The 22,879-nt window shown below is 38.2% G+C and overlaps 1 protein-coding gene across 1 annotated transcript; it reads left to right on the top strand.

The window, feature by feature from the left end:
- The first annotated feature begins 3,066 nt into the window (after nt 1-3,066).
- Nucleotides 3,067-19,138, top strand: LOC108966480 (protogenin). The gene is made up of 12 exons (XM_018929410.1): nt 3,067-3,241; nt 3,335-3,532; nt 3,603-3,750; nt 6,222-6,290; nt 13,373-13,688; nt 13,906-14,298; nt 14,362-14,605; nt 14,695-15,131; nt 16,919-17,216; nt 17,278-17,447; nt 17,506-18,630; nt 18,696-19,138. The coding sequence occupies exons 1-12, from the start codon at nt 3,067-3,069 to the stop codon at nt 19,059-19,061; spliced, it is 3,939 nt and encodes a 1,312-aa protein (XP_018784955.1). The 3' UTR covers nt 19,062-19,138.
- The last annotated feature ends 3,741 nt before the right edge of the window (nt 19,139-22,879 follow it).

The raw sequence follows: 22,879 nt of genomic DNA, 5'->3' as shown, positions 1-22,879 counted from the left end.
AATTAACGAAAGTTGAGAATTATTATACTTACCCCTTTTTTTTAATACATATTAACATTACCACTAGTTTAAGCCGTTAGTTTTAAGATTTAGGCTAAGCARTTATCTGAAATGAAATAAAGAAGCAATTGYTATTAGACCGCAATCGAATTCGCACGCGTTTTCGTTCGTTTGCTAATTTTCGTCATAGTATCGTGAGCCAAAGTGCAGGCAATTGGTTGAATTTTAATTTCAGTGATTTCACGTGTCCCGACTATTATTTTCTATCTCAAAAACTCTTGAGAAATTTCAGGAATCGTTACATTTTTTGCTCCCTCTTCGATATTCGTCTTCCATAAAAGCTTCCTATTCAGGATGAGCCCTAGATATTTGCAGCGGCGGTGCCATCGGGACCTTGTATCTTTTTAGTAAATAAAACTATTTCGAAAGGCACGTGGCATGAATGCTAAATCAAAAAACACCGATAACAGCTTTAAAGAAATAGGCATAGGAGAAATAAACTAAAGGTAGACAAAAGAAAAGATAGGTAGATGATCGATGACCTCAAAAGCGTGCAAGCATTGGGAAAAATAGTTGCGGAAGCAATGAAAACGAACATCAATTGCTTTAAAGTTGTTTGTATTTATTTATAATATTTATATTTAAGCAATGTGCTGAGTAATACATATCGTTTCTATGAAAGAGAACCACTAGAATAAACATTGCAGATATTTAAGTTCAGGTACTTTTAAAAATTTCATGAAAATAGAATGTTTATTCTGAAAAGTGTTCTAACGAATAGCAACCCGCCTCTGTGCGAAGTAATCATTCGTGATTGATTTAGAAAATTTATACGTTGAAAAACAGTCACCGAAAGTAAAACCCCCATAGAAAAAGGCTATCGACATTTTATAAAAAAAAAAATGTTCAACGGAAACTAGTTCATTATTTTCTATTTAAATTAGTTAGTAGTTTTTCTTCGACCAAGTATTTAATATGGAATTTCACGATATTTTGCAGTAAGCATATCGCTTGACTAAGTTCTCCTACAAGGCTCTATTAAATTATGTCTTGCTCATACTGCATGTGTATTCCTAACAAAAAATTAAATGATACCACTATATTAGTCGATATATGTAAAGATTTTGTACCTAGGGTATTGTTATCTCCTTGTTCAGTTTCAAATTATTATATGTTTGTAAACATATCATCAAAAAAATTACCATCCAAAAAAAAAAAAAAATCATCCTTACTATCTTACTCTTTGGTCCACGTTCTGTTCAAATAAAGTGTCCAAATAAAAGTATATTTTTTGTAAATGTTTCATTCCTCACTACCAGCAATATCTCTGAGGTTGCTAAAATACCACATGTCTTGCATAAGCAACATTCTTAACTGACCTAAGCTAAGCTCTAAAATGTTGAGGAACGATTTTTGCATAAGAAAATTAAACATCGGTATCTTTTATATAAAATTATAGAAATTATAATAATATGCTAATGGTTATTACTACGTTTTGACCTTCTCAAAACGATGTTTTACGTGTAATCATAACCCCGTCCTATCTAAAGTATGCGTATAATTATAATAATAATTGATGCTAATTGGCATATAGATATAACACCTGCACTTAGCTCTATAAAGTATTTTTTATTCACTTGCAACGGGTTCCTACCGAGTATAATAATTTTGTTCATATAACGGCTGTTTGTAAAACGTGAAAGTATGTGAGATAGATATGGAGTTTTTCCAACATGATCAGAGTGACAATATTGTTTCGGACAAAGGAAAACACAAGTAAATTTGAGATACATTGATAACGCTGGGACCTTTCTCGGTTTTGGATGTCGCTTTTCGATGCTAGACTAATGATTCTCACCTTCGTGATTTCGTAACAGATCTCCCCGCCACTTTTCGCAAGCGATTCAATGGATTCCTTTGTTCATGCCAGATTCTGCTTTGAAGTCCTGGAAAGCAGTAATGAATTACCACTCCTCGGTAAGCAGATTTATTGCATTATTTAGTTCGGCTGCGATGGCGTACCCGGGTTCCAGGCCCTTACCTAGACAGGCTGTCGTTTTTGTTCACCGCTACCAGCTAAACTCCGTGATATACTCCACCGCACTTTCGCTACAGCGGTTTCGTATAGTGCGATCGATGTCTAGTCGTCGCAAGAAATCGTTTGTATTTTACTCTGGTACCAACCGGAATCTGTATATAACGGTGGCGGACCCGGATTGCTTAGTAAAACTTCTAACGCCACGTTTATCAGCGCATAGTCCCGTAGTCCACGCTGCGCAAATAAGTCGAGACTTGGCTCTTTAACGGCCCCCAGCCGGATTATATATTTTATAAATGTATTTGATACAGTGGATCACATTAAAGACCGCATCGGAAAATAACCACGCCTACTTCCTTTTAAATTTAAGTTTAAATCTACTAAGAGAAAACTATATTGTCTAACGAAATATTCGTAGGAATTTCAAATTTTCGGAGTCGACTTGAATCTGACTCGGTTCAAAAGTTGGACATGGAGACTGACTCCAACCACCTGTTTATTTTGTGGTATCCCCTTTTTCAGCAACCATTTTATATTCCATCAGTTCGTAAGAATTAGAAAAGGAAGGAAAAATTTTCGATTGGTGTGCTGAGAGTACTGTGGGTGTATTTGAGGTGCCCTGATTACGAATTTGATTCAAAAATTTTCTATCACGTATAGTTATTTTTCGTCATTCTAGTAAATGGTGGTGGTTTGGCCCCTACACTCGTTGACTGCAACACAAAAAATTCTACATGTTAGAAAATTTTTATCATTTTCGGTTTTAACAACCGATGCCAACACAGCCGCAAACTAGTGTGGCAATACAAAGTACGGCTGCATTCGAATTTATGTCTTCTTTACTTGCTGATAATTAAGTATTCATTATTAATTAATAACACTTGACTTGTGGCCAATGTTATCTAAACATATTATTATATGTATATGCAATTGATTTTAATTAATTGATTAATTATGTATTCGAGTGGACGCCAATTGATTTGCTTTTGTTTTCTTTGCACACTTGTTTAGTATTTATTGAATACAATATGTTTACACTTACGGTTCTTTGTATTGCAGTTAACGCCAACGGTAATAAAATCATCTCTGGACCATTTATGCAACTCGATAAACCAGAAACAACACGACTATTAGTCACCAAGCACTACTCACATTATCTACCGTGCTACGCCAGCATCGAGAAGAACTACTACTATCTTAGCAGTGAGCAATTTATGAATGAATAACTACATCTATAGCATATATTTCTTCTCTTACCGCCTTCTCTCTCTTGCTCTCTTTTCACTCTTCACATAGACGATACAAATTACTTTTACACCTGGTATCGCAATGACCAAATTGTGGAGGCCCACAGCGGACGGAACGAGTTCAAAATCTATCGCAATGGCACGTTACGTCTACCGCCCACTGAGCGCGCCGCTGGCGCTTATCGCTGCAAAATCAACGTCAACACTACGGCCATACTTTCGGTGCTCATCACCGTGGAATATCCGGGTAAATAACGCAACACCAATACCGTGTAATAATCGATAATGTTTAACTATTTTCTCATTTTTATTTGCAGTACTCAAACGCGTAACGGCTTCTACAAACATTACCGCTGGGGCGGGTCAACCTCTCGTACTCGAATGCCCTGTCGTAAGTGTGCCACCAGCAAATATTAGCTGGTTCTATGGAAAAGTACCGTTATCAAAGCAATTCAAAGACAACAGGCGAGTAAAAGCAAAAAATAAAAAAAACCACCACTGTTGCCAAATTTTCAATCCAATACAATTTCCATCGTCACTGTTGCCCCTTTTCGCTAAGTACCCTGAAAAATAGTAATTAAAAAAATATAGAATGCACTTTGAATAGATTTAAGTATTTTATGTTTTTTTTTTTTTTTTTTTGAAAAAATTAGTTACATTTAAAACTTATTTAAAAAAATGTTAAAAACTTATCGAATCTACCACAGCAAAATTTCTTAGAAGGCACTAATGCTCAATCAAAATTTCTTAGTAGATATTGTAATAAATCTATTGCATTTCTTCCATAATTTTTATTTAAATAACTAAGTTGAATGAGACTGGTTCATAGAAGTATGTAAACTAATCGCGCACACCGAACCCATAACCATTTCTAGTTAGAACCACTTTTATTTATTTTGAAGACATCGAATGCTTGTCTCCTGTGAAACGTCAATCCACCGCTGTTATTTTGGATATAAAGCGAGTATAATATTACACTTCTATCAAAATATATATTTCTTTTACAAAAACGGTGTCGATTAAAGTTCGCAAAACAGATGCTTGACAACGTAGCTGAGGACCCTACATACATCAAACGCTTCATTACTGGTAACAAACCGTGGTTCATGAATGTAACGTGGAAATTGTCCAACAATCTAGCAAAAGGCACTCCAAAAATCTTTCGAAACCGAAATAACCAAAATAGCTTAAATCACTAACGTCAGTCCGTCTGTCAGCACTAACGCACTAAACATTCTCCTCTAAGGGTCAATCGTCTCGAGCCTGCGCAGTTCTTTAAATATTCCCGTAAAAAACAAAAACCAAAAGTGTACTTAACGCCGAACAAAATTTTCTTTTGAAACCAGGATCGGTGGCTGTCTCGTTTTCAGACTATTTACTGAACGTACAATGCGCTTGAACGTGGTTGGGCTTCAATTCTTACATGAGCTGGATTTTGCAAGGTTAGATTAGAAGACTGATTTAGAGAGATCGCAAATGGGCTGATATATGTGGTGCTTTACGAAGCCATAGAAAGGAGTGAATTCTGTATCCAAACTTATAAATTAGTCGCCAATACAAATTTGCGCAGGAATTAAATTTCCATTTCCGGCCCCTTCGGTGGGATTTCTGAAGGTATGCGCTCCCAAGTGTTTAAGCCTTGACATCCTAAACGCGGGACAGGCAAGAAGGAAGTGTTGATTGGTTTCCTCCTCATTGGCTTCCATACAGTTTCTGCAGATAGCCCCCAGTAAGACTCCCAGCTTTCAGCATGGACGCCAATAGCGCAATGACCTGTTAAAACCCCCACAACCAAGAAGTAGCTCGGCTCACTGAGGGAAAAGAGAGCACTAACCCGCTCTCATTCTACTGATAGCCGTTCTTGGGTATCTTACCTTTCTGGCTCATCAGCTTTGCAATTTCCTGCGATACTGCTGTGAATATAGCATATACCATATCTTATTACAAAAAGTCTACTATTGAAAGCGAGGTTAGGCACTTCTTGACCAAACATGAACGTTGTTAATGAGTTTAAGGCCTGTGTTGCCGCTCTGCTATCTAAGTCCGTGGCCACTTCTCTGAAGGAGGCTGCACTCCCAAATTGCAAATATACTGCTACCTTAATGGCTGCAAAGGCGGAAAACTCTGCAATAGTCAGGAAATCTGAAGCTGGAGTTGATAGAAAGCTTCTGACAGTAAACCCTCAACCGACCTTTCCCCCAAGCTTTAACCCAGTGCCCACCTTTTCCGATGGCTTCTTCCAACCTACAACTCTCTCGCTTTTATATGGGTATATGGGCAGAGAATGAGCCGCCAGAGTTCGGTTTGGCGAATCCATGACCTAATTGGTGCAGTATGAAATCAAAATTTGCGAGTGTTCAGACACGAGCATAAATCAAGTAATAGCTGTAAAAGCCCCTACACCGAAAAAAGGATTGCCTCATTGAAAATTGCACGACAAAAGTGTGATAAAGTGATATTACGGTATTTAAGCTTGTGTGCATAATTGTGGAAACTCTATAATATAAATATTCTATTATTAAATTCTTAATTATAAACATGTTCCACATTTAAATTCTAAATTAATTATAATTATTTGCTTAGTAAAATGCGTTTCTGAATAAGAAAGCTTCTTCAATTTAGAATCGCCCGAATTAGGATAAACATTGCAATAGCAATCAAGTTCGCCAGTTTTAGGTATCATCATCAAGTGTGGTGTACGTCTGTTAGTCTGCCATTCTAATTAAGGCGTTGACTTTCTTTGTGCGCTTGAATGCGTCGTCTTAGTGATTTCCGCTTTGTAATTGTGGCAGTTTCAAATTTCATTTATTCATTACCTTTCATTTTTACACACAAATACATACATACATGCAGACAGATATATTTACAGCGATACAGATGCATGCTTAAAGAAGTGGAATTAATAAGTGAAATAATTTCCTTTTGTAATTTTACAGGTATTTAATACTTGCCAATGGCACACTGGTGTTACGGAAATTGACTCTGGACGCAGCGGGGCGTTATAAGTGAGTATTGATTTTAATTTATATTAAATTGTTTTCAACTGCAGATAAAATTTGTAAATATCTTTGAGTTTATCAGAGCAATTTTTATTTTCGAGAACAGAAAAAGAGATAAAATAATAATTGTAGACAAAATGAACTAAAATTCATAAACTTAATTATTTGTTAATCAAAATACATTTTCAAATAAAATATGGTCTTAAAAAATCTAATGATTTAACATTAAGACATCAATTTAATATAAGAAACTATATACATTCTTAAAGCTAAATTAATTACAGCTAGGCAACATAATCCAAATGTCTATGTAAGTAAAAAAATTCTTTTGAAATTTTTGTTAAGTACAGTTTGGCAGATTAAACGTCCTTGGATCCATGTTTCCAAAAGGGTATAATACGAAATTATTTGTAAAAATACTTTCCACTTTGCTTTGTATTCAAAAGCTATCCGGTTTTGCATGCTGAAATCATAGTGGTTTTTTTTGAAACTGAAAACGTCAAAGGCGAGCCTTACTAGCGATTGATTTGTGACTCCAGACAGCGGGCGGAAGTATAATTGTATTCGAAAGAAGTTTTGGTGAACAAACCATGACAGCTGATTCTTCCAAATTTTCACCTTGGTCTTCGTAACGTATGTTATGTGGCTTGAGTCTATAAGAGTTAGTAGGTGTTCAGAGTAAAGAGACGATCAGTACTGTGTTGAGAAAAGTGGTACAAAGTTATACCGACAGTATTATATTCGGTTTACAATTGTTAAATACTTAGAACTCTGTGGAAATTTATTTATTTTAGAGGGCCTCTGGCTGGACAGATAGGACTTTTATAAAACTTTTGCTCAAAGTGGATGTCATAAAAGAAAGTATACTACATTACAATTTACTTATCTTTGATAAACAAAAATATATATTTCGGAAATATGGCCAACGTTCCGTATTGAATTGCCTTGCATTTGATAAGATCTTTCTTGCACAGTTATGTATTCTTAAATACTAGGTAGAGTTGTAAAGTAAAGTTCAAAAGTTGATTGGCGTAAACCTTTGATCTAACATATCTACACAAAAGATAATCTAGAGGCTTTAAATAGCATGATCTTGATGACCATTTAGAGGACCAAATTTTGCACACAATTTGTTCATGTTTAGACGTAAAACATGAGGCGGCGGCACGGTCTTGTTGGAAATGAATATCGTGTGCATTGATTTAATCAAATTTCTGGAAAAAAATGTCGGCCAACATCGTGCTATAACGCTTGTAACGGTATTTCTTGCCTTATTTAGAAAGGAATGGGGTCCGATAATGCCGCCATATCACAATTCTCGGCGAACTATAAATTTTTGGAGATGTAATTGTGTTTCCTGGAACAACAAAATTTTTTTTTCGTCGTTGACTTCCATCATTTCCAGCGAATAATATTTCTTGATAAAAATTAATACGAAGCTTTCAGCATTCGATATATTTTTTTCTACACCTTCGGCGAACCTGGCTGATTGGCCGAATTTCATATTAACGGCAATAATAAATTTTTGGCAGGCTCGAGGCGCATTGTTCTTTAATGATTGATTTAAAATTAAAAGTTGACGACAATTCAAATATTCTATTTAGAAGGCCTTTCAGTAGTCCTGTCACAACGATCATCTAGTTAACCAAACCTGACCATATGATCACCACAGGCAATGAAAGTAGTGGAAAATGAAAAAAATCAATGACATAATTTTTAATGACAGTCAAAGCTATATTTTAGAAAATTTAAATATACGAAAGATTTGTAATCAATTCAATGGACATGATCGCAAAATTGTGATAATTAGGCCTGAAATTTTTTCTACATCCGTCGGATATTTTCCAGTCTTCGAAATAAAGAAAAGAAGAAGTATTTTTAGTGACAGTGAAGAGTGAATCAACAAAATTGAGGTTCATTCATTTAAAGAAAAGGATGATAACGGGATTTTAAAGGAAAGTGCTTTTTATTAGGTTGATGCATAAATAGACATGCCTCTGAAGTACGATAAAACTTTCAACTGTATTCATACGAGGCTGAGAATACAACTACGCTCCAGTCAGACATGTGATTTTTTCCTATTTTCAAAAATAAAAGGAACGTTAAAGGGCCGATGTTCTACAAGCATAGCTGCAAATTACTGAAAGAGCTAAACTTCTTCTTTATTGACGTAGACACCGCGTACTCTGTTATAGTCGAGTTTACAAAAATGCACCAGTCGGTCTTTCTTCTCTCTGTTTGGCGCTATTGGAGATTTCAAGCGAAGTCAGGTCCATCTCCACCTGGTCTTTCCAATAGATTGGAGAACGCTGAACTACGTCAATGCTGTCGTGCATATATCTCGTACAGCTCATATCGTATTCGCCATTGTCAATGCGCAAAGCACTATAAATCATCCGCAGAACCTTTCTCTTCGAAACTCGTAACGCCGACTCCTCAGATGTTGTCATCGTCCATATCTCTGCACCAGACAGCAGATTGGGGATAATAACTGAGCTTTTGTTCGTCAAGAGAGAACTTTACTTCTCTTTTGCCTACTAAGTAGCACTTGTTTCATTTCGAGGTTGTCGTTGTTGCTGGTGCTGGTTCCATGATAGACGAAATTATCTACGGCTTCGAAGTTGTTGATTTGCCACTCCTGAAGCCACACTGATAAGGTTAAATTAGTTTGTTGACGGTGGACTTTATTTTTTCATAATGGGGGATCACTAAATTCGGTGTATCGGCCCTGAAGCGAACTATGTTGAATACTAAAATTGATTTCCTCAGGTGATGTGATTTTCCTCAAAACAATGCGAAGTTTTCAATTTGTCTATTATTATTGTTCATCCAGCTGGTTTTCTCAGAGAGCCACAAAGGACCGCCTTTCAAGCGGAACTACTCGGCCCTTCTGGATCATGTTACAAGTGTATAAAAAATAAAACAAATTTATGCAAAGGGGATTCCTAAATTGTAATAACATTAAAGTAGACTTGAAAGATATGGTTAATTGCATAAGCTGTCCATAATTCAACTTGTTGTTATCGCATGATTATATATCATTATTGTGAACTTGTTTCGTGCGTTACATTGTAACGAATCATGCATCAGCTTAACTGGACGCATTGTTGTTTTTTATGTTGTTGTAATGCAACAAGTATCAACACCTTTCATTAAACATCAAAATCAACATAAACAAACATGAGCAGCTGCTGTCGCGGCATATTACAAGCCGCACAACTCCTTTTGTCCGCTGCATTGTAGTTTTACGCTACTCTGGCCGCTCTAATTGCCAATTGGGTAATGCGTTGGTGCAGCAGAACAATAATAAATACAACAAAATGAATGTTTCGCTAAGCGCCAAACGGTATTCGAGAAAACATGTTCTTATTAACACTTTTGCTGATAATGTTGACGGGTGTTGCTCTTGTTATTGTAGCAGCTGCTGCCACAAACGCTGTTGACGTCACTGCTGCGCGTCCAAGTAGTTGGTGCTACGAAGATAACCACTGAAAACACCAACAAGTGCGAATAAACGAAGGCAGCACGTTATGCTTGCCTTGTGCTATGCGGCATGTGGCATGCAACTAGTCTTACACACAAACTTATTGGCATGCGCAAAGCAAATGCTAGAAATTGCCTAAAACAATTAGAGACACCACTGTGATACAACACGGGCATACGCACTCACCTTTAATACTTTTTTATTTATGTTATGTGAGGGTAACACGCATAGAAACCGCTAAGGCGAAAAAAGCATGGCAACAATGCGAGCGTAATTTAAAAGCGTGCGGCAGAGTAGACGGTAGCAAAATATTTACAAGCTGCAAATTTCGCACTCCAACGATGAGCGGAATTGTCGCAATTAACATTCAACCACACATTAGCCGCCCGACTGACAGCTGCTGGCCGAGGAATTCAAAGCACAGCAGTTGTGGGGACTCGCCGCCGAACGGCAAAGTTTGTTATGTATAGGGCAAAGCTAGGGTGCGCTAGGATAGTCTGTTTTTTTGGGTGCGGTGGAAAGTAGAGCATAATTACGGCTTATAAGCTGTTATTTTAGCCACCGTTTTTTGGGGTGCGCGACTTAAATACTGTCAAACAAGTTCAAGGGGAAATCGAAAATGTTTATAGATGTGCATATGTATGCTATGTACCTGTAGGAAAAGTGGACTAGGACCGAGCCAGGTTACGTTAGGTTAAGCTGTAGGTGATCACTGAGATGAGAACTTTAACTGCGAATTCTCAAGTAAAGCCAGAAAACAATGGACGATGACAACATCTGATGAGTCGACATTACGAGTTTTCGAAATAAAGGTTCTCCGGGAGATCTATGGTTCTTTGGGCATTGGCAATGGCGAATATCGGATTAGATTGAACGATGTGTTGTACGAGATATACAATGACATTGACACAGTTCAGCGAACCAGCGAAGAGACAACAGCTACGATGGCTAGGGCATGTCAATGCATTACCCACCGGGGGAAGCAGACTCGCCACTCCGTTAGAGAGATTAGGTGGAGTAGGACCTGGCTTCGCGTGGAATCTCAAATTGGCGCCAATTGTGAAAAAAAGAAAATACTTGCTCGCCGGAAAACGCCAAAATATTTCAGTCTTGATCCCGCAAAGATGAAACATATACTTAGCAAGTGATGCGATGATTCTACTTTGCATTTTTCAAAACAATATTTACAAACGGCAACAAAGCAATACCATCATTAGAGTTTGGATCGGACTGACAAAACATAGTTGCACATATTTTAATACAAATCTTTATTATCTCTTTCGAAATTGGCTGATTTTGAGCCAATAAAAGCATGCCAATATTCCAAAGGCTTCTTATAAGGCCCGTCTAAGATGATCTTCAGTTCCGTCAGCGAATTTTGGTTTTTTCGTCGATCGCTCAGTTTCGAAGTTTCGTCTGTTAGGCTTGACGTCTTATGCATAAACTCACAGCTTGTCATTAGTAATGATGCATTTTAAACATCTTTTGTGAGAAGAGATCTTAAATACTAATATTCAGTTTTATTAAAAAAATCAGGTCCTTTGATACGAGCAAACACCAAAATGTGTTGAGTCGATACATAAAAGATGTCGAGATCCAGACTATGGACCTCTTGCAGAAGTTTTTAATAACTTGATAAACCGTTTTCAATTTAACGCGGAGAATTAGAGCTTTGTCAAGCCTTTGTAAGACTTAGTCATCCAGTAAGAAACGGAAAAAGACGCCGGAATTCTAATACGTTCCTATTCAGTCAATAATCAGCCGAAAGTTCCTTTACAAGCTCTACAGCAGCTCTATACTTAATTTCTATATTAATTGGTATTTACACTAATCTAGGCTAGTCTTTACTCTATTAACTACGAAGTTGCGTTCGGGAGCAAAAGATCTACTGATACCATAATAGTAGTCATGTCTGCATGTAGCAATGGTTTTTCTTGAACTTCATTTCAGGTTGCCTGGACCAATGTATCGTTTAGCTTAATCCTGGTTGTCTTTTTTCTATATAATGAGTTGGCGGGAAGGTTCGGCGAAGGATTTTATTGTACTGAACAAGTTTTATACCAAATAAATCACGTATATTATTCTTACTTGAGTATAAAGGGTGATCAATTTCGAGGTTCCCTACTTTTTTAAAGAATAAACACTTCAAATTTAATGGGGTATGTTTATTATTATTTGATAAAATATTCTTTGGCATTTATTTTTTAAACATTGTCAACATTTCAAATGTTGGCTAAGGCTTTATCTCAGATAGTCCATCCGTTGAAACCAATTTTCGATAAAGACACACGTGATGTTTTGCTACAAGGCCTTAATCGAAGCTGGATTGACCACATAAACTTTAGACTTTACATATCCTCACAGGAAAACGTGTAGCGGTGTGATATCATAACATCTTGGTGGTCAATCGACCGGCACAAAAAGTGAAGTTATCTGCTCACCGAAGTGTTCTCTCAATAAATCCATTGATTGAAGTGGCCAAATGTCGCCGAGATTACGAACTTCAATTTCAGGTATGATGATGATTTCACCGGCCCACAAACCACAGAAAACTGTTGCTCTTTCTGGATAAAATGACAGCTGTTGAATCTCTTCAGGTTGCTCTTCGTCCAAAATATGGCAAGTTTGCTTATTTAGATACTCATTGAGCCAGAAATGGGCATCATTGCTGAACAAAATTTGCCTCGAAAACGTCAAATCTTCTTGGAAAGCCCATAAAGCGAAGGAAGGTCGAGTGGTTTTATTTCTTGCATTTGCTGTCAGTCCGAATTGCTGCGAACGGCGCCAAATCGACTCTCCACGGTCTTTGTGTACTGGACATGATCTATTCGGTCGAATATTATCCAATAATAAACGCTGGGTCTCAAGAGTACGCTCAATAGAACAATTATGTTGAAAAAAGTAACATAACAACGTAAGATGACTTATGCGCGATCTGTCAAAAAAAGCTTCTCACGTTCTTCTGCAATAAAAATACACCAAAATGTATTCCATTGAATTGAAAATTAAAATCTTGTGTCTTTAAGATATCATATTATTCGATTTTTTGGTTACCTGCTTTCCCTATAGGGTATTCCTTCGTTCATAGTAATACCCTCTCATTCATGGATGTGCTTACGTGCACGAGGGCCCCGTTATCTATTAGGTTAATCGTCGTCACATATTCATTTTTTGGACTGTATCCATCATTAGGGGCAATAAAAAATAAATGCTCAACGTAAAAGTAAGCTATTACTGACATACATATAATATAAGCCAAATATGCATAATATACTTCATATATGTAAACCATTTTCCTGCAAGACACTGATTGTTATTTGATTATTGCTATTATGAAGAAATAAATTAAAGGAAATTGGTGGAAAAAATTGGAAAAAGGAAATTTTAAGGGAAGGCGCTGTGATCTCCAGGTGTTAGAAAATATATATAAGAAATATGTTCATATCGGGTATATATTTAATAAGAAAATACGTCTAAATTCTAGAAGAAAAACATTGTCATTATGTACTAAACATATTCAGTAACTTTAAAAAATAAAAAAATTCATATAACTTTATTTGATTTCTTACTGATTGTTGATTTCGTTATTTATCGTATCTTCCAGATGCTTAGCACAGAATCAGTTCGCCTCCAAAACGCTGTTCAGGTGGGCTTTCAATGTGTTCGATGATCCCATACCCACTAGCCAAAATGAGCTCTTACCCAGTCTACAGAATGAGACGCAGTACGTTCCAACGGGTGGCAGTTGTCTGTTACATTGTTACAATCAGATCGACGGACCGCTGATTGAGTGGTGGTATCGCAGCACATTGAATAATGCGGCGCTGAAGATCAGTAATCACAGTAATGAAATTGTTATAGAGAACGCAAGCCAGTTGAATCAAGGTTACTACAGCTGCATAAGTGGACAAAGTAATCAGGTAAGAATGAACAAGAAATCAATATTGATCAACTTATTATTATGGAATTAATGGTACTGCGAAAGGATAACGGTATTTCTAGCTATCTTTTACAAATTAATAGTTGACTTCCGCATTTCTCTTCATTTTTAAAAGACATAAAATATAGTTAAATATAAATTTGGGATCGATATGTCGGTTTTTTTTCATCTAAATTCGTTTTTACTTTCGTTTGCAGACTTTTCATGTGATCGTTACCGCACCGCCGGTGATCGTCGAGCCGCTTATCTCGTACGAAATACTGATAACAGCTTCTTTGCAATTTCGTTGCAACGCCACCGGCAATCCCCGGCCGGTAATAAGCTGGTATCACAATGGGGTTCCTCTCAAAAGTTCCTACACACGCTACATTGTTGGCAATGAACTGCATTTACACTCCTTCGATCCAATTGAGGCGGGCATTTATCAATGCTTTGCACGAAATATCGCCGGAGAGGTGTACAGTGCGGGCGAGTTGCGTTTCCGCAACAAAGACGATGGTTTGCTGCTGAAGAATCCACTGCAGAATATACGCTGCTATGCGCTCAGCTTTAATACGATCAATGTGACTTTTGAGAGCAACTTTTTTGAGGTAGACTCTTAATAATTATTATTATTTATTTTCCATTAATGTTTGCATTAATATTTTGTACAGTCGCTCTTCATTGTGCACATTGTGCAGAATAATCCGCATCGTTGGATCTCCCCATTCGCACCGATGAAACTAAATCATACCTCACATTTGGTCATCTCAAGTCACCTACCCGTTTACCGTCCCTTTGAGCTGATCACACGCGTACTAGTGCCGACATCGGAGATACGCTTGGCCAACAAGACGCAACAACAGACAATACTCAGCTCATTAAGAAGCCCACCGGTGACATGCTGCACGCAAGGCTGTGAGTTATTGTTCATTTGGGAGGGTGCATAGTAAAAAAATGTCAACTAATTTATATCATTCGTATTCCCATTCTTATTCCATAAGCAGTACTCTTACATTTGGTACATATGGGCAATGATACGTTTGTCACTTGGTCACAGCCGGAATTGAAGGGCAAGAAGTATTTTATACTCCAATTCTCCGGCAATCACACACAACCGCATCCGCAGCAATTGCTTAGTCAGCATCTACGTGGCACTGTGCAGCACGTGGACCTCGCGCAGGAGGATGTCGCTCAGAAGCTCTGTGATATTGAAGCGCTCAATGAAGCACAGACGCGTGCGGTCTTGAGGAGCGCTCAGGCAGGTTATATTGATAACAACAGTCATGTGGAGTTGGAGGAAGAAATTTTCAGTTTGGTAGTTTTGTCCAATGTAACGGGTGTTTTGTTGGAAAATTTCAATCGCATAAAATTACGTGTCCTAATTATCACGCGTGAAAATGAACATCTAAAGCAGGACTTTCGCTATGTTCAGTGGAAAACGGTAAGTTTTATCAATGTTTTTTTCTTAAAAAAAAAAAAAATATTTCTTATGGTTATGGTTTGACCATTTATTGACAATTTCATATAATGGACTTAATTTTGTATCTAAATTTTTCCAATATCTTACGAGTATATGCATATGTACATATGTATATATGAAAGTCTACCCTATTTTATCTTCTTATTTATAATGGCCAGCTTAATTCATCCGACGAAGTAATATTAGAAAGTAAAAGTAGAAAAAGTAAAAAAAGAGTCTCCTCCTTGGTGCTCTCTCCCCACTTTTATGTAAATTTTTTATTCCGGAAGTTCTGCTATCGCAAAGTGGAATTTGATTTTATCCGGCGAATACTTTTGACAGTCTGATAACGCTTGTTAACCAAGCTTAACAATATTCTCAAATCTCTACTCGACGGATCCAGCTTAGGTGAAAGGGAGCTTGGAGATGGTTCGGGCTCAGCGAATGCATATGAGACGCTATTAGAACAATATTAAATTGTTTAACTTTGATTTATTCTTACTTGTATACGACTGGGTATCCTGATATATAAATCTCCAAATTTCACCGAGTTTTCTTTTATTTGGTGGAGCCGATCGATATCATACATGCCCTTCGTAGTTTGTCACGTATAATTTGTAGCTCGTTATCCTCAGTCTGCTAATATAAATCTTCTCAACCCTCACTATACCGATTTTGTACAGTTGGACCTTTCTTACTTCGTCGCATACCAGCATTTTGATTTATCCGTGGTACCAGCCGACAGCTCTCACCGCCAAATTTGTCAGCGCATCTTGCTTTCACTTCCATTTAGCTCTGGGAATTTTACTTCAGGTTCATGATCACCCTGTACATCAATAATAATTCGGTTCAGGGCCATTTCAGCTCACTATTTGGAGGGTGCCACACTCTTTAGACTAACGGTTTAACCTCTTCAACTGACCTCTGTCTTTCAGCTGCCACCTTTAGCAGTTCAAACTTGAAATTGACCAGAATCACTCCTGGAGATTCCTGGAGCTCTTTTCTGAGCTCTTCATTGGTTGGCGATTGCAGCTGTATTCTTCTTATCAAGAAGACAACATGACTCCGCATGCTTGCCTTAGCTGGGCCATCGACCGTAAAAATAAGCCATTCTCTAGCAGATATACTACTAGCAATATTACTGTTTGCATCTTGTATTCCTCCTTGTTTTCAAGCTGTACTTTGACGGCAAAACACTTAGCTCCTTATTTTTTCCAGAAGGTCTACTTGCGCAAAGTCACGGCTATGCAAGTAATTCTACCTTATTACAGTGGGTACTAGGAAGTAACCCCTGATACTGTGCTATTTAATTGCACCTAAAACGACGTATGCTTGACATTGGTGGCATGACATCTTGAACCAGCCCTTTTTTATCCTCACCCATGGTAAGACTTCATATTTGAGTGCTATACTACTAGGGAGCAACAAACATGGCATAAACTGCGGCATGGGTGAGCTGTTTCCTGTCTGTCTCGACCATCGTCATTAGGGAGTATTCAGCTGTGACTGAGCTCTAGTTAGTCCACAAAATAGCATTAACTAGGAAACATGTATCTTCTATATTTTGAGTCCTCAGTCAGCGTCTAAGTACCTCTATTCTTTAACACTCCGTTAGTAGAACATTTATTTCATTTTCTCAAGGTTATATAAGTATAACTACTATCTTTTGGTTATGTAACAAGTCCAAAAAGTATAGGAATATGTATTTTACCAACCGTAGACGATATCATTTTGCATTTGTGTACTTAATCAAAACGAAAATTTCACAGATCGAGAACGACACCAACGAGCTAGCCAACACACCGTTTCGTCTCAGCATAGTGGAGTCACGCATGCTTACCTTTCACTTTCACGAACATTTCAATGAATCATGCGTACACGCGTGTCACTGGCAGATACAGTTCCCCATTATACGCAAAGAGGAGCCGAAATGTGACCAACTGCCGATAACCAATTCACAAGTGGTTATACGCGGTCTCAAGCCATCCGAGCGTTATCGTGTCAATTTCTTCAGCTGCAAAACACAAACATTCTATGGACAAGTGGACAGGCAAACATTGCCGGATCGTAAGTTGTAAATGCATAAACTTTTCGAAAGGTAAACCTAACATATTTTCACCGTCAATAGCACCGGGAACGATCAGCAATCAACGCGTTATACGACACAATGGCTTAAAGTTGCTTTGGGATCCACCTCTGCAGCCCAACGGCAAAATTCATCACTACAACATACTGTGGACCTTGGGCAATGTAACACACGAGGTTAACGTTTTGGACTGTACTGCATGTTCCTTTAAGGTAAGTAAACCACTACGGGTAAGTTATTATGAGAATAACCATAAACTCTTCCGCACAGTTTCCGAATATCTCCGAGACGGCGAAAATCAATGTAACTGTGCGCGTTGTCGGCGAAACCGGTGTGGGCGCACCGATTTTCATTGACTTGCGTAGCATAAGTCACCATTCACTGGAGATTGAATGCCCTTCCAGCGAATCGGAGGTCTATAGCGGCGTTATTATCGGCTCACTGCTCTCTGTGGTTTGCGTAGTGGTCTTCGCCTTGCTTATCATATTTCAAAGACGACGCTATAAGGCGCGCACGCAAGGTCCCACACATCTTAGCTCGCCATCAGAGATGAATTTCGGTAATCTGAATAATCCCAGTATACCCAGTGAAAGTGCTGGTGGCCTAAGCGGCAGCACCTTCCAACAGGATTGTCATGAAATGCAGACGTTGATACCGAAAAGTGGTCGCTATGTCGACATACATGCCGCACGTCCAAAAGAGTACCAAACCACGCAACTACCGAATGGCAATGGTAATGGTAATGTTGTGCGACGTCAACTCACTGTCGAAGTGGAGCCAAATCCCAATGCCACACAGCACGATTATGAGTTGGATGGGCGGGCGAACATATCGCAGCTGCCGCTGTGCAGCTCAACGCCCGAAAAGGCACCACCGGATGGTGCACATCCCTTCTTCATACCCTTCAAGCAGACGCCGCCCAATACCGTGGCCACGGCGCTGCCCAAACATAGTTCCTCAAGTAATTATGCCAACAATGGCGGTGATGCTGGCGCGGGTGATGCAAGCGGTTATGTCGTGCCGCCCAACACGCTGCCACTCATGTCAACGCCACCAACTACGCTAGCGCTCGGCGTAGCCGGCCAACAGCGCAGCGGCAGTTTTAGCAGTAACAGCTGTGGCGGTAGCAGTGGTCCTAACGGTAGTCGTAGTAGTAGTAATAGTAGTAAAAAACAGTTCCATGCGAATTATTCCAAACATTCCAAATCGAATGATGTGATCTGTCTGCTCGCGGACGAAGAGGTCGCGGCAACATTGACGCCCACCAGCGAAGCTGCCGTAGCGGCCGCACTAACAAATGGTTTTAAGGCAGCAACAGTGGCCAGAACGGCAGCGAGTGCGACAGTGGCAGGCGATGCGGCTGGTATAGCAACAACTAAGGCAGGCGCTTGGCAAGTGAGTGTTTATTTCATTTTTTTTTTCAGCAATCATATTTGTATTTACTTTAAATTTTATTTCAGAAGCCTGCAATGCTGACCACAACTATTGCCACCATGCATGCGCCCAACCAAAAAAGTACTTCTACAATTCTAGTTAGTCCCGCCAATCAGCTGAAACGCGGCGCTTCGGTTAAGCTGAAAAAATCCACTGCGGACAATAATAAGTCGCGCAACAATTCCATAGTTCCTGCCTTTGGATCAATGGCTGCCACAGCCAAAGCCACTGCTGCAACGGCCGCGTCAGTGAATCCATGGTCCACGACAGCGCCGCCGTTTACCGCGGCTGCAACGTCAGCGTCTACATCGGCGTCGAGCAGTAATAGCAATGCTTTTAGTGTGGCGATCAGCGGCGCGCATCGTCGTCTCAACGTCGACCCGAACGGTTGAGCGCATGCGCTAAGTATATGTATACACACACACACACCTACAAAAGCTAAGAAATTTCAAGTTTCGCGTAAGTAAACAGTGAGTAATTTCAGGGAGGCAAAAATTGTGGAAAACGAAACACATTCAGGATAAAAATAGTGATTAGGCGTCGCGCTGTGGACGCCGCCGAAAATGTATCCGCGCATGCGTGCGCTTTAAACCTACAAAAGCAGTAAAGAGAAACATTCCAAAACCTATAGATTTATATACACAAACATACAACATACTTATACAAATATTTAAAGAAAATGAAGGTATCAATAGTTAGAGCAATAGGCTTCCCGATCCTAAAAAAAAAAACAACAACACGTTAAAGAACGTTAGCATATTTTATAAATGTGCAAAAATGGCTATTCTAGCTGCTGCAAAGCGTTTAGTGGCTGATGATACATACATACATAATATTATATAATATATACACATTCAAAAATGCTTTTAGCGTATATTTACGAAGTGTAATCTTGTGGTAAATAGAAAATATGCATTTATGCCGTTTATAGTAACAGTTACAACACACCAATACACAAAAAACTAATGCAACTTATTAAAAAATTTTTTTGTATATGCAATAATTTGTGTCAAAAGTAACGAATAATTTTTTTTCCTTTGAAACTCTGAAAAATACGTTCTTAGACACTTTTAAGAAAGTCTCACCAAGTACAGGGAGTTAATTTTTTTTTTTTAATTTAAATATTATATGATTTAAGTAATATAAGGTTGTTAAATATCTTCGCTTCCGCCTTTTTGCTATTTATGCAATGCTTTATAAAAAGTGTCACAGTGATTGGATTTAGTTCAAATATGTGCCGTTTCGTTCGATAATCTGTTTCCATCTAGACGGCAACTTTATAATACCCCCTTCGTAGATGCCCCCCTCCTTATTTTGCGAAGAAATCGGACAGCCACTTTCACATGCCTTTTTTAAGTTCAACTTTACACCAACGAGGGTGTTCGCCATGGACAGGAACAGGTGGTAATCACTTGGCGCTATGTCTGGGCTATATGGTGGATGCGATAAAACCTCCCATCCGAGCACCCGTAGCTTCTGACGAGTCATCAACGAAGTGTGTGGTCTGGCGTTACTCTTGTGGAACACTACATGCTTCCTGTCGGCTAATTCTGGACGCTTCTGGTCGATCGCCTGCTTCAAGCGGTGCAGTTGTTCGCAATAGATGTTAGGAATGTATAAATGATGCCCTTCCAATCCTACCAAATACACAGCAAACCCTTCTTGGCTGTCAATCCCGGCTTGGACACTGTTTGGAACGATTCACCGGCCTCCGACCACGACCTTTTTCGCTTTATATTGTCGTATGTGATCCTTATATCATCGCCAGTCATCATAAGCTTCAAAAATGGCTAGAGTTCAGCATCCAAACATCAAGTATTGTTGTGTGTCCAACCTTCTGCAGATGGTTTCAAATGGTTTGGTGACTAACTCCCATCTTCTGGGCGATGTCACGTTCCGGTCTAATTCAATGTTTTCCTTGGTTTGATCGATATTCGTCGTCACTGGTCTTCCACCGACTGGCTTTCCTCCGCAGTTCGAGGTGATAGAGTAACATCCCCCAAAATACCATTAATCTCACGGAACGTTTCTCTGGCGGATTTACCTTTAACGAAGGAAAACATTAAAATAGGGCGAATTTCGGCGTTAGTGAATTCCATGTTTACACGTCTATAACTGTTGAACGCAATATCGAATGGGACTTAGGTCCGGACTAACTGCCGGCCATTTCAATACATTAACGGTTTTGTTTGCCAAATACCATCGAGTAGTCGCAGCTCTATGAATTGTTGCATTATCTTGTTGAAAAATCCATGTTTCACACCTATATTGTTCACCACACTGCACTAACACGTTATTCAGAATCTCCTTATAGTTTTCTGAGTTCAATTTGTGTGACGCAAGTCTTTCCATGATAGCCAAATCCGGCCATATCATAGGTGTTCCTCCTTCAAAGTTTCTGGCGAATCGGGGTTGCTTTCTCACAACGTATATCACGATAGTAATATGGAAAATCGTCGGGCACATCTAAATTAAATTTTTCTCGTCATTGTGGCAAAAAAGGTATTGTTCTGCAAATTGAAGTGGCGCCAACTTGTGTCTAGATTTAGCACTTCTCTTTTCAAATCAAATGGTGTTATCTGCTTTCAAGATTTGTTGGACGTAAGAGATGATTGACACCGAATTTGCGAAGGGCTTACGTTCTTATTAAACCGCCTGATTTGTCGAACTTCCCTTTCTTTCTTTTATTAAAGGTGTTCGGCTTGTTCGAGGTGTTCTATCATAATTTTTGGGATCTTATGAATATTGCAGTTTCTGAGAATGCCAGTATTTGGGACTGCTCTTCTATAGTGAGTTTGGTAACGCGTGGCATTTCTGTATAAATATTGATTTGAGGCTGGCATTAAATATATTTATGCGAATACTTATTTATCCTTTAGTTTTGATTTAAAATTGCAAGAGATTTATGAAACGAAATATTTTTTTCAAATAGTTGGAAGGGGATATACACATGTTGTTCTGTCTGATAATAAAAAAAGGAACCTGTAAGGCGGAGGACCCGCCAGTTGCAATTAAGAGCTCATGCTTGTAGAGATTTTCTTAGAGCTGTCTAAGAACTTATATTTCAGAGTAACAAACAAAGACAAATATTCGTTTTTTAACCCACCCTAATAACACCCCAATAAAAAATTATATACAAACATAAAAAAAACTATAAACTAGAATTGCGTATTCTGGAGCACGAATTGAACTCTGTAAGAAAACATATGAAGCTACGCATTGCTGTGGAAGAAAAACATTATATAATTTACTTGGTTTTTAATAGCGTGGGAATGTGAATTCCATTACTTTGCTTCATGGTATTTCAGTTAATTTGTTCGTAAAATCAACTGAGGCTAGTTTAGTTTAGTTTTTGTTTAACAAAGTTTATTTATTTAATACATATTTTTTTTTTTTTTGTATTTTATGTTTATAAAGTTGCTAAGTTGAATATTTAGTCGTAGGGCTTTTAAAGATCAGCAAAGATCAGAGAATGTAAGAAATATTAAGTTGCAGATGGATTTATTGTTTCACCGTTATATTAATATTATAGTGATTCCATGCTTATTTTGTTATATTAATTTAAAAAAACATGAAAATTTGTAATAGTCAAGTGGTCATGAATTACATGACTTCGTCCAATAACAATGAGTGACATTAGGTCTGTGCATTAAACGAAATACAGAGACAAATTTCTGGCAGCTCTCGGCACTTGTAAGAAGCTCATTTAAAAAGCACAAACTGTTTGATCCCCTCTGCCAAAGTTCTGTGGATAATAGTTAGGTAGAATTATCTTAACACTTTCTGCTTGAGTACGCTTCTTTATCCGAAGGTTACATGATCAAGAAATATCTTTTAAGTTGCAATACATTAACTCACACTCAAACTGCCTTTTATATTCCGAAATTAGAGAACAACACACATTTTACTAATCGAAAATCGCTTAATTAATTTTTTTATTTTTTTTTTTCAAAATATTCTTCATTAAGATCTATATAATTTTGCATGAGTTTCACCCAATTGTCGAAGTTCTTTTGCCACTCTGATTGAGGTGCCTCCAAAATATATCTTTCGAACACATCAACCGTCTCAGGTGTCGAAAGACATTGACTACCATAGTTTATTTTTTGTTAACAGCAGTAAAAAGAGATCATTCGGTGCCATATACGGACTACATTGTGGATAACTCGTCAAATCGATGTCTTAAGTGCTCAAAGAAGTTGTTTCAGGC

The sequence above is a fragment of the Bactrocera latifrons genome, unplaced genomic scaffold, assembly GCF_001853355.1.
Source record: "Bactrocera latifrons isolate USDA-ARS-PBARC rearing strain unplaced genomic scaffold, ASM185335v1 scaffold_161, whole genome shotgun sequence".
Classification (NCBI taxonomy): domain Eukaryota; kingdom Metazoa; phylum Arthropoda; class Insecta; order Diptera; family Tephritidae; genus Bactrocera; species Bactrocera latifrons.
Note: the sequence above shows the minus strand (reverse complement) of the source record. Positions and strands in the feature narration are given on the sequence as shown.